General features: G+C 43.6%; 1 protein-coding gene across 2 annotated transcripts in view; it reads left to right on the plus strand.

The window, feature by feature from the left end:
• ANTXR2 (anthrax toxin receptor 2) overlaps positions 1–13,020 on the plus strand; it is a 118,392-nt gene extending 105,372 nt beyond the window's left edge. For both annotated transcript variants that reach the window (XM_010575470.1, XM_010575471.1), the window contains one exon: positions 11,135–13,020. In XM_010575470.1, coding sequence (XP_010573772.1) covers positions 11,135–11,173 — 39 coding nt within the window. In that variant the 3' untranslated portion in view covers positions 11,174–13,020. The remainder of the gene's footprint in view (positions 1–11,134) is intronic.
• Positions 13,021–13,330: the final 310 nt, after the last annotated feature.

The following is a 13,330-nucleotide window of genomic DNA, read 5'->3' on the forward strand; positions in this document are numbered from 1 at the left end:
GCTTTCACCTGGAAAGGAGTGTTACAGTCATATCCCTCCGGTTTCTCACTGGAGGAGAGGGAGCTCTCCCAGTGACAGCTCAGCGTATCGCTTTGGGGATGATGGGAGAAGAAATGTCCTGGTTATTGCACCCACGTGAGCGAGCACCAGCACTGGGGTAGGTGTGTGCTGGGATGCCTGCCAGGACAGAGATCACTTTCCCTCTGGCAGTGAGAACAAGCTTGATCTGCCTTCCAAGGCATAATTAGATCTGAGGGAGAAGAGCCCTCCATTGGCAGGCTCTTGCAATGGGAAAACAAGAATGTGTCCTTCAGGAAAGAAGGGTCAAACCTTGCCAGGCCATGGTGTATTTCCACAGAGGCAGAAGTGCTGCAAGTGAGGGAGGCTTACTGCCAAGGGGTCAGATGGAGAGTGCGCTGAGGCCCTCGCTCCAAAGAATCCGTGGTTGAAAAACAGGGACTCTCCAGGCCATTTCCACATCCTTTCCTTTTGCATAAGCAATGCTTGCCTTGTACGAGGAAAACAACAAACTCCTGCCCTCTAGAGACAGGAGACCTCCAGCTCTGCTGAATAAAATATTTGCCACAACCTCCTTTTGAAGCAGATGCTACAAATGCATCCAGTTTTATTCTCCCCTAAGGCCCACACAACCGGCTCAGCAGCTCGTTGTGCTCTCTTCTCCCAGACCTGGAAGGCCAACTCACAGGAGAGGCAGCTTGTCACAACCACTCTTTTTCAAGGCAGTAGTTTATTTGGAGAACTGCTGAATAAAGCAGTCACAAAAAACTTGGCAAAGGAAGATAAATTCCTCCCTTCTTCATTACCAAAACCTGCCTAGGCAGGATGGCAAATGCTCACACTAGTTGAGCGCTTGTTCCCTTTCCCTTCCCTGGCTGCCTGCATACCTCTACCATCCACTCGCCTTCTCGTCCTTCTCTGAAAACGGGTCAGGGCAAGAGCTGCCTCCCTGATATATAAATGACAGAGTGGCTGGCACTCGGACTCAAGGGGAGTACAGATGATAAGAACGACCGCAGCTCTTGTGCTCGCTCGCACCGATGGTCGCCCCACAGACCAGAGGTCTGTGCGGATGCAGGCGAGGAGCTGTACAGCACCTGTGCTGTTCGTGTTTGACTTGATTAGTAGGAGTTCAGTGTGGATGGAGCTTTTCAGGTTACTCTGTGGAAGTTACTTGGAAATTCAAAGGTGGGAAAACAGTGTTGAAAGTCTAGCCCTGCATCTTTGCTCTCAAGTACCAGGAGTCTTGGCAGAAGCACTCCTTCCGGTGCCACATAGCATATTGAGCTACAAAATCCCTTCACTCCTGGGTTTCACAAGGTTACACCACTGGTAAACATGAACTTCAAAGATTTTGTTCGCTGTAGCAACGGTGCCGAAATGTCCATATGTCCAGTTATAAAATAAGCGTTATTAGTGGGGTGAAAAGCTGTTCATAATAGCATTTTCTCAAAGCTGCTAGCGTACTAAAAATGCTACAGATAATACCCCTCGACTCCTCACCGCAGTGCACCAAGTATTTTCATTTACATCTAAGCAAATGTGTACGAAGCGGATACCAAGCCCTGCCTGATGACAAGAGCAGCATTTTATAGGCGCATGCTTGCTCTGCATCAGTGGATGTTTGCTTCAAACGTTTAGCACACTGTGCCAACACGAGATTACCAAAACACACGCCTAAATCACAAGCACTTAAAAAAACCCCAACAAGCAACTTTGTTCAACAGCAGTGAACTGCTGAATCAGGACTACATCAGATATAACACATAAATAGGTTTAAGATACCCACAGGGCTTCTCTCCACAGATTAGTACTTACTGCATAATATTTATATTAAGGTAAAAGTTTGAGGCAGATGGCTACATATGAGCTGCATATTTTCCTGCAAGAAATACTTGTCTGACACAGCAGCAATAGTGTCTTGGCCATCCATTACACATTTTATGTATTTAGACAGAAGCTTTAACATACCTATTTTGAACCTATTACTGGCAGTTTTATTTTGTTGGCCTATACTCTAAAATACAGTATCTATATGGTGCAGAAAGACAGGAACTATATTTTAAAAGAAATTAGTTCTGTCCTCCTTTTCTGCACTTTACTCCACGTTCACTTTACTTGCCTACAGCTAAAGCAGGACCAAGGGATGAAAGGGGGCTGTGAAGTCAGACTCAGCCACTGAAGTACCTGTAATTGTGCTGGCACATTCTCCTCAAAGCAGTCTTTTTTTGAGGCAGATGATGCCAGTTTTCATTGTGAAACTACTGTGTGTGAAATTCAGATTATGTGACTTTTGAAAGTTGACCTACAGGACTTGATTGGCTTGGAAAGATTGCTTGGAAAGATCATGAGGTTCATGCACACATGCTAAGGAGGCTCCATTACATAAATACGAGGATAGTAAACATGTTATACGCCTTTTATTTCAAGTTACTGGCAAAAATTGCTGGAGTGAAAAAAATAATTATTCTTAGGGTAAAAAAATACAGCGCCATTCATCTGTAGTTTGTTTCTTTTTATTGTGCTGTTGTTAATTTAGGAGTATTTTGAGCCCATCCACTGTTGTTCTTGGGGTTCAGACCTTACCTCATCTCTGTCAGTGATGTTTCAGCCATCAATTAAGTAATTTTGGGGAGAAAGCCTCCTTGGGCAGCTGTAGAAATGATCCTGATATCTGCATCAGTAGTGATGGGTTCTAGAGCAGTAATGCCAGTTCTAGATGATTCCTCTAAGAGATTCATTGCTGATTTATTCTCTGAAAAACAATACTTCCAGCAGTGTACAGCACTGCAAGTTATCTTTTCCCAGGTGCTAAATATCAACCACTATAGCTTGGTTCAGGGATGCTGACTGGGACTTCTTCACGTGCAACTTGTGCGGCTGCCTAATGGCACTGCATTAGGATGGCAGTTGGTGAGCAGGCAGCCACTGAAACCTGTTGTGGGTGGTCTTCTGTGAGCAATAACATGACATATGCAAGGACAGGAAACTCTGACAACTTAAAATGGTTTTGCTTTATATAAAACAAACATGCTGCTAGGAACGCACATCTGCAGAGATGAGGTTTGAGCACTAAGAGCTTGGCAATGGAGGACAGGTTTCTGTTAGCAGAAGTGTAAAGCCAATTCCAAATTCTTAAAACGTTCTGAGCTTCTTGGGTGTCCGAGACGAGGTATTGCCTGATCGTCAGGGACAAAGAGCAGGTGTGAGAAAGATGTCAGTTTAAATCTCTGAACATTGCTTAGAGCTGCACAGGACATGGGTGGGTTAGCAACCCCTCTCCAAAGTAAACATATAAATCAGCTATCTTTAAAAAATATATATATAAACTTAACTTCAGTTGTATGCTCCAGCTTGTCAACGGATATTTATGAGGCGAGCGTAATATTGTAACGGTTATAGCAGTGAAATACATCCTGAGCGGGGGAGCTAGTAAAGAAGCGCATGGATGTTAATGCCAGTAGAATTTTAATGCCCAGGAGATGAGGGCAAGGTGACACTAGCTCTAGTTAATGTTGCTTTTGCTGGCTACAGTGAGGGAAGATCACCGATGGCCCTTTCTGAAGGCTGTAAGACAGCGGGGTTTGGCCCCTGAGCCTGACACAGGCATGTCAGCGCAAGCTGCTGTCTTGTTCCACTCCATGGCACCAGGCTCTGCTGAGGGGAAGCAGTGGGATTTTTCCAGTAAGGAAACAGCCACCTCTGTCCAGCTCTTGTTCCAGGACTTTGAGGAAGGTGCTGCCAGCCTAGTTTGATTCTCTGCTGGTTTTTTTTATTCCTTTAAAAGGCCCTTTTATTGCCACAACTGCATGTGTAGGAGTTCATTATCCCCGGTAAGCTCTGTACTGGGAGTTAATGATTCTGAAGAGGTTTGGAAAGCAGGAAATTGCCTGTTCCCTTGCATTAGCAAAGAAGAAAAGGTTTACACAGTCCTGTTTTTTACTGAAAGGGCTACGGGGCAGAACCCGAGATACTCTCAACTTCGATTCCTTAGAGAGGCAAATTGCAGGCTGGGCCACAGGGAAAACAAGTGTAAGAAGAAACAGAATCAGGTAAACCAGATTCTCATCTGCTGACCCAGACTGCACCAGCAGTCTTGGCAGACTGTCGTGGAGAGCTGTCGCAAGAAGACAGCTTCCTGGGGAACGACAAAGCTGGGCTAACAGGGATGCACCGATCACAGAGATGAAAGATGCTCTGATAATGCTGCGAAGACAGGGCCAACATAAATGACATTGCTAAATACGTGCCTCGGGAGTGACATTATTCTAAAACCCTCTCCTTCCTCACGGCTATGAGGGCACTGATCAATTGGGCTGGAGGGCACAGAGCTCACGTGTGCCATATAAATGACAAATCCCAAAAGGGTATGTTCTCTTTATGGAGACACTGCAGCTGGGCGTAGAAGCACACGATTCTCTGCTTCTGCTGGTGTGTTAGAGACAAGACAGTGGACCATCTTGATCCTCCAAGGCCAAAATGAGCCAGTCTTTTACGACATTGTATATTACAGTGGTTCTGGACAAAACAGAGCTGTAAGTGCTCCTCTGGAAAATGCAGTTGTCCTTATCAGTCCTAGGTTGGATGCTGAACAATTCAGCAGCGTACTGGGAACCTTTTCCTATATATACAGTTACTCAGCATGTTAAAGAAATTAATTCATACGCAAGGACAAGGTATGGTTGAGCAACAAAGTACGTGAGAATAGGTGGTACAGAGTAGGCTGGGTGGCTGGATATCATCCCATCCCATCCCATCCCCTTGATTTACAGACTGCTTCACTTGCCCATTCTAAATTACTGAAGAATACTATAAGCAAGGCCAAACGTACCAAAGGAAGCAGTAGCCGCAGACAGTGGGTTGAAGGTGGTATGTCAAAAGCTACCTCGTAAGACCACTGACTACCCAGCAGCAGCCAGCTGCTTAAATGCTAAGCGAATGATTTGAAGTCATGTTCTGAGTAGAGGATATTCTGTCCCTTGAATTTTATGTGTCACAGTGGTTACAGTTCATAGGTAGCCTGAGCCTGTTGGCTCAGTAACATTTGAAGGAAGGCTGTGATGAAGGATCCACAGCCTCAAATGAGATCACATCTCACCAGGACCTTTGTGACAGCATCCAGAAGTTGACGCTGGATTCAAGGTTTTATACAGAGAACCTGACTTCCTTTAGTTGCATCCTTTTAGGCAATTGCACAACACAATAAAGGAGAGCAAACCAGAAAACTTGAATCACTTGTTCTCCAACCCATGGTGAAATACTCATTTTGGTAAAGTCCTTTCCATGCAGCAAGGCCCTTAGGTTCAGAAGTTATTGCTTAGTATAGTATTTCACATGTGACTACAAAAAGCCTGTCACGCAGGAAAAGCAAGAGGAACAGTTCTTTTGCCAAATTTCAGCTTCGGAGGTAGTACTGTGAGGACTGCTGTCGCTGTTTTGGCAAACCCAGTGCACATTTGCGATACCAAGAATGGAGCCTATACATCCATATCTGTGTATTTGTCTCTCCTTTGCATATGTGTTATATAATTTAAAAAATGCTTCTCAAAAAGCTCTAGGCACTCCAGATGGTACTTAATAATAGAAAAAGTTATACTCTGACACAACTCCAGGCAATAAAACTCCCCCCAGCCAAGCAGGCAGCTATGGCGTTGTTACCCAGCTCCCCCACAGCCCGTGCCCACCTAGTACTATGATGTGGGAGAAGGGGAGGGTGAAGAGCTTTCCCAGCCCGCGACCTCAGTAAGAGATTTCTACGTTCATCTCAACAAACGCAATGCATAAAACTTTCGTGATGGCCAGTTACGATCCTGCTACTCATTTTAAATCTGCTACTAGACCTTTGTTGCCTTTCGCCTATTTCAGTTTGGAAAGATCTAGAAAAATTTATTAGTCATCTCCACGAGAGCGCTGCCTCTCATTCTCACGCCTGCATGCTTTGAAACTCTTTTTGCTGAGCAGTGTGTCTTCTGGCTGTGTTACTTGGGAGGAAAAAACCCCACCTCAATAGACAGTTTTAAATGGCTGACCAGGACATAAAGTTTTATGGCAGAACATGTTTGCAGCTTGTAACCAAAAGAGCAGAAAATCTGTAGTTCAGTTTGAGCAAAATGCAGCAGAGAAGCAAAGTCTAATTTACTCCTTAGATCACACAGGAGCTACATGGTGAATATTTGTACAATGCTTTGAACAGGGAAGGTCAGCTCTGGCCATGCGGGAAGCGGGCTCGGCTCCAGAGGAGCCTGTGCAACCTGCCCTGCTGCCTCCACCGAAGAGCCCAGTGTTACGTTACAGATCGCTGCAACGCGGCACACATTTGCTCACACATGCACACGTACAAATTAAAGTGCTTTTCAAACCTATCTAGCCAACATCAACAGCTGAGCTCCAGGCTTATATTAGAGTGCAGTCCAAAAGGTATCCTCCTCCACACGCCCGCTGCACTGTTCCAGCAGAGCTGTACAGGCTCACAGAAAGTCACTCTGGAGGAGGAAACACAGTTGTTTCTGCAGGCACCTCTTAGTGCTTTTTTTCGGGGGGGGGGGCATTGCCATGCGAGGCTCTAATCTGCTGTTCAGCATGAGCATCCACTTCGCTTGAGCTTGTGTGCCCTGCAAGGACTTTATCTTGGTTGCCCCGTAGCTTAAATTCAGAAAGAAATTCAGCAATGTAAGAAATGGCTTTGATGTAATGTAAAGTATTCCTTCTGAGGTAAAAACCCTTGCTGTAGATATTTTTCCTTTTTATCTTGTTTTTTTGGGGGGGTGGGGGGTGTTGTTTGTTTGTTTTTGGGTTTTTTTTTGTTAAATACCTGCCATATTCTTCTCCTGCAGTACCTGTGATGAATCTTCAAGAGTTAAGGATGTTGGGTTTTTTTCTGTTGAATCTGGTGCATGGAGACAACTCCCATATTCTACACGAAGATCACAGAATGCTTGCATAACTCATTTTTTAATTACTCTAGTCCTAAACCACTAATTTAGTTCAATTTTGTACTGACTACGTGTTGGTATTGTTAAGGTTTATGATCCAGTGATTTACAAGGCATGATACATCTGATTTCAAATTGGTTGTATTGATTGTTTAATTGAGTACGGGGACATGAGTGTCACGTTAACTCACCAAATTGGTGGATCATGGCAATGCTGCTAGGATGGTAATTCACTGGCGTTATTAGTTACATAGAACAAGCAGGTTTTAATTGTGAAGGCCAAAAATAGACTGATGAGTCTACTGTTTGGTAAATAGTGCTTCTATTTAAGTAAATAGTCCTTTTTGTAAAGTTCAGATTAATCAGAAGAAAAATTTAATATCCTGTTTCTAAAAGCTGATCTTAATGATGAAATAGATACCACTACATGGGAAGTTTTGAATTCATTTAGAGGAACGGCTTACACAAGTATGCATCTTTTTCTCAAAACCAACTTGCACGAAGACAGTGATGTTGGTTACATCACATACAACCCGTTTTTCTCGTTGATGAAAACCTACAGTTCGTATTGGTTTGATCTGGAGCGATAAATCCTTAACAACTGAAAATTAGTCTTTTATCTTCTGCCTACTTCAGTGTGCCCATCTCGAATGTGAATCGTTTAAAATCTTACTTAAACTACTTACAGTGCATTTGCTATTATCTATTATTGTCCGATATTGACAGTGTTTTGATAGCTGGTATTTCTTAGGTGCTTTGAGATACTCCAGTTAATGGTGTTTTGTCTGCCTGTTGGATGGGTTACATGATCAGGGGTGTGGCTGACCAAACAATTGCTTCTTGTTCTCCTTCCTCTCCCCTGAGTCCTTGAGTAAGGAGTTTGGGGGCAGAGACCATGGGAGATGAGCGGGGAACCACTACGGTAATTGCTCATTTAAGGATCTCTTCTGTCCCTGCTACATCCAGAACTACTTGCTCTGGAAGGAAAAACCCTCTAAGCCAGCATTTAGGGGAAAGAGTTACGTACTCAAAACCAACTGCGGCAAACAGACCAAGAGAAAGGCTCGCTGATATACATGTATCCATTTTTGCTAGGAAATAGCAATATGAAAGGTGCGTATGGTAATTGCACAAGTTAGACTGAAATTGCAGGCATGGTGAGAGCTCAGAGCCCTTTACGTTGGCTTGAAAGCTACTTCTTAATGCATTTCATGTGTAGGTATTGTGAAACCAGGCACCTTGTCACATCCCATTACCTAAACGTAAAAGCTGTTCTCTCCTATGCCGGCGTGCAGTATTTGCTGTTCCGTTAATGACACCACAGTCTTCCTGACCTTCTCATTAATTAGCACTTCCAGTGTATTTTCCAACATCCTGATTTCAGCTCTGTCCTCTGCAAGCATCACATTGTACACAAAAAATGGTTTCTTGCATGGAAAGCTTTGTTTTCATTTGAAATCTCTCATCCTCCAGTTTTCTTAAGTAAGAAAAGGTAATCAAAGTTGCCAGTACAGAAATTCACAAAAGTTATAGCACTATCTGATCACACATCAAATATAATTGCTAACTTAATGCCTACGGGTAGGTTCAGAGTAGCAGTGACTCTACCTCAGGTAGAAAGGAAAAAAAGAAATACCACAAGAGCATCTTCCAAAAACCTTCTAACCCTTACTAGAGGCTGGCAGAGAAGACGTGTTTAGAACAAAACAGAACATCTTTTTCTTCATTCTAGTGAAAGCTATGCCCTGTAACTCCTAAGATACCACCTCTAAATATTATTTTAAGGCTTCACAATTTCCAAACTCATTTTGGAACAGGTTTATTGTGTTCCCTTTCCTCCTCAGTTCCCCCCTTATATTGTTCAAAAATCATCTACCATTCATGGTCAGCCTTTAGAAGATGACGGACCCTCCAAATTTGCAGGGCACTTAGGAGAAGGCACCTGGCCAGCAGAGCGGGGCACAGTGCTACAGACCTGCCGTGTCCCCCCTTGCCCCGGAGCGGCCAGGACAGACCAGAGGGAGCAGCTGTAGCCACGGAGTGGTTCAGCCTTCACTGCTGGTGCGGCTCACAGGCGATTCGCAGTGACAGTTACATGCGCGCTACCTGGTAGGATCCCAGCGAAGGCAGAGATGGAAACCCATGCTGTCTGTGGTAAACAGGTTTCAAGGTGGAAGTTCTCCCTCATTTTCTATACATGGCTCTTCAGCTGGAAATCCTTCCTAGGGCCACAGAACACCACCTTCCCTAGAGCTAAGGGGCTAGTTTGCCCCTTTAATGACATCTGTTATATAGTTCATTAACGCCATTCTCAAGAGCTAAACCCACACTCAGCCCCTCTTAACGTGCTGCACTTAGCGACTTTATGTAGTCAGGCCTTGAATAATTTATTTTGGATTCCAGTGATTATTTCAGACCTCAGGTAAAGCATTGAGCCACCTAAACACCTTCTAAATGCAAACTGAATGCAAACAGCAAAATGAGTCATAGTCAAATCATTTGCTCCAAATTCATACAAATTCACGTACTGGTAACTATCTTTAAAGAACAGTGAGAAAGCTACAAACAAAAGCAGAAATTTTGTATCGATAGCCAAACGGTAGTATTAATTACATCAGCTAGGAACTACTGCAATTCCCCTATTACCTGTTTCCTGCTAGCATTTTGCAGAGTCTTGTTTTTCCATTGTAGCATTAACTTGGATGTAAACATCCTTGCTGTTGGTGTTTATTTAACATTAGCTCTGTGGTCAGAAGTGCTCGCGTTGCACAGCATTTCTGGATTTTGTGCTCCAGAAATACTTTCCTTTTACTACAGAATTCATTTTGATATACTTAATTAAAAAAAACCACCACCAAACAAACCAAGCAAATGGAAAGGTGCATAAAGTTGTCCAGGCCTATTACACTTTGCCTTTAAAGGAGTCTCTTTGCACTCCTGATTGATCTCTATGCATGTCTTCTGCATTTATAATACAGATGGTAGCAGCTAAAAGTTATTACAGTTACTGTACCCACCTATTCACCAGTTTTATATTTATTATACAGTTGGCAGGAGTAGAATCATTAGAAGAGCGTCAGGAAAAAAAAAAAAAAACCCCTCGATCAAAACGCCTCCCCTTTCGTGCCAGTCAAGGGCAGGTGCCAGCTGAGACTTGCTTGAGTAATGCCAAATAACACTGTGTGCAATCACCCTCCCCATTAACCGGTAAAACGTTTAGATGAAAATAAATAAATGAAAAGGAATATGAAATTCAGCCCAATCGAATGGAGAGATTTTGTAATTAATGACGAACCTCATACCAAAACATGCAATACCGGCTGGCAATCACTAATCATACCATACATGTTTTCATTCAAGTGCTTATTACTTCCATTTCGTAGCTTGGAGAAATGGTGGAGAAGTGAAGTCCTGAACAAAGGCTCGATGTAAGCTGGCTTTTTCCAGCACAGAAAGGAAGGGTATCGCTGGTGTGCCCTGAAGAGCTGTTTAAAGAGAGGAGCTGTTCTGTTGAGAGTATACCCTACTTCAGCAAATTAATAAAAAGGGGTCATGATTTTTGCTAGTGGATTTGTTTCATTCAGCACACCAAAAGCTGTCAAAATTCATCTGGGCCCATTTCTGGGAGAAAGGTATTTACTCGGGTATGACACCAAGAGAAACCACTTTTCCTTTTTGTGCACAGCGATTTTAAAGCACGTAAGAACAGAGTTTATAGATGCAGAGCTTGGGTTATTGCTAATAAAATACAGTTTCTAATCAGCAGCAGCTCTGCTAACTAACCGTCACATTCATCTGCACTGCGTGAGGATTTGGCTTGGGGGAGATCTGTGGGGAGTTTCTGTCTTCAGCATGATCTTCCTTTACCATGTTTAGATAGGTTTGAGTTTGCTCGCTACAGTTACCAAGAATTTGTAAATTATCCTCACAAAAGACCTGACAGTGTTCAAAACGTGTCTTATGTGTCATCGCTGCTTTCCTAACATCATAAATTTGTAAGTCAAATGTAGTGCTCACTCTGGGTAATTTCCATTAATTCTTAAAAGGTTTTTCATGGGTGTGTTATTTTCACAAACATCTGAATTTAAATTACAACCTTCTTCTAGCATCTAATAGTCAGCATTTGAAAATCTTGGTTGCATATATTACTCCACCAATAAGAGCTTCTCTCTCTCCCCCCCTCAGGGCCGATGTATCAACTTCACCCGAGTTCAATCTCAGTAGAGGAGGAGAGGATACCAGGAGGAAAGACAGCCACATTGCCACTTTTCAACCAAGCAGAGAGAACCGAGCACTTCCTCGCATTTCTTGGATCATCTTCAAGCCCGAATCAGAAGCAGGTTTCTGCATTCCCCGCTCCCAGGGGCCAGCATTGCTGTACTGAGCTCCCGTGTTTCACCCCAGTGCGTTGATACTCTCTGATTTGCAACAGTGACGAGAAGCACTGACTTGCGTGCCTATGCTTTTATAGAACACAAAAGGGAGAATACAGACACCAAAGATGATAATGTTTTTCTATTTTTGTTACTTTATGTTTTTTTAAGGACTACAAATTCTCAGGATGTAATGTGCTTTTAGCAGAGATGCAAAGTTTCTCAGATGCAGAGATGGCACGTGTTACTTAAACAGGGACTACTAGCCAAAGGCAGAGGATAAAAATTCCCACCAGGCTAAGCAAGCACAAGAGTTGAGTGCCTTACAGCGATGTCAGATCACAAAACCCTTGCGAGTCTCCCATCGCATCGTGCCTTACGGGAACCTTCTGACTGGAAGTCTTGTCATTCTAACACTGAAAAGTGCACACGCATGACAAAATGTAGACAGGATGCCTCAAGGTATTGGTAGCAAGCAAGACTTTGCCCTTTAGTTTTTGAAGACACCTTTCTTTCATTATGCACCCGGGACAGGAAGAAAATTAATAGAGCGTTATTCCATGGGAAGACAGCCTGTAACCAGAGATCTTGAGCGGAGTTTGAGGGACTGATGCTTCAAGACCTTGACACTGTGGCTGGTGGTTTTTTCCCCTTTCCTGCATTCAGAGTTCAGTAGCGCATAAAACATCATCATCTATAAACATACCTAGCAGTCGTAGGCTTATGTTTTGTTTTTTGTTTTTTTTTTAGATCAAAAAAAGCAGTAGCCACTAAACTGGTATCTCAGGGTCCCCCCCCCCCGCCCCAAATCTCCAAGGGCTCTTCAGCGTCACAAGCCAGCAACTCTCTTTGCATGAGAATTTCAAAGTTTAATTAATATAATTAAAGGCAACAGCAAGCAGCAGCCTGTGAAGATTTTGCTCATCTTTTTTATGCCTTTTGACATTGAATGACCTATTACTGTATGTGCATTACTCGGTTTTCGAGGGGGCACCGAGCATTGGTTGAGATTCAGCAGTGGAAAAAGACCTCCTTCCATCAGTTTATAAATTAAATTTGTGGGAGCGCCGGCCATCAGAAAACATTGACAATGTATGTATTATAATTTTTTAGAAAAACCAGTGTCGTGTCACGTCGACGATGCCAAATTATGTTAGCGTGAGCGGAAACACTGTGGGGGAGGAAGGAGGGAGCAGCTGAAGAAAAAGGCTCAAATGATCCAGTCACTTTCGATACTGTACTTCAGATGCAAAATGGATATTCGAGTCGAAACCTGACAAAGCGCGCCCGCTTTGATGGGAACTGGTATAGACAATGACCAGTGGCTGGGTCAGTGGGATGTCTCTCTGCGAGTAGGGAGGCTTATCAAATGACACTAAAAATAAGTTCAGCAACCATCACGTTGGAGGGGAAAAGGCGAACATTTCACATTTGGTGGGCATGAGCGTGCGCAAGATGGAAAGAGCAATGCGAAGCATCCTGGTCCAATTATCTCCTTTGTGTTCTTCATTGAAATTGCAAGAGACATAAATAATTCTCTTGGTCGATGTCCAAATTTGTGGCACTGCCCAAAGAAGCCTTTACATATATCCACTTGCTTACATCTTTTGCTTGAGTTTATTTATGTCACTGGTAGCCTCATCATCAACAGCCATGTGTGCACATTAGACTATAAATAAAATTATTATCTAAGTTTCAGTGATTATTTCCTTCTTCTTCTCCTCCCCCCTAGCCACCCATCCTCTTCACAACTTACACCTTCATTTTGCCAGTTACACAGTCACCCTCAACACCGGCTTCAAAAGAAAGCCCACCTTCCTGCGGCCCTGCGTGGTGTGCCGAGGCGGCGTGCCACAGCCTAACTCAGGGGCTCCCGACTGTTCCACAGCTATTAAGAACCTGTCAGACACCGGCTCGTACAGTATGTAAGTCACGTACACAGAACAATAAAGTGCCCACAGAGGTGGCATGTTGCTCCTGTACCTCGCGAAATCGCAGCTTCGGTACC

This window comes from Haliaeetus leucocephalus, unplaced genomic scaffold (assembly GCF_000737465.1).
Source record: "Haliaeetus leucocephalus isolate CR32 unplaced genomic scaffold, Haliaeetus_leucocephalus-4.0 Scaffold484, whole genome shotgun sequence".
In the NCBI taxonomy this organism is placed as follows: domain Eukaryota; kingdom Metazoa; phylum Chordata; class Aves; order Accipitriformes; family Accipitridae; genus Haliaeetus; species Haliaeetus leucocephalus.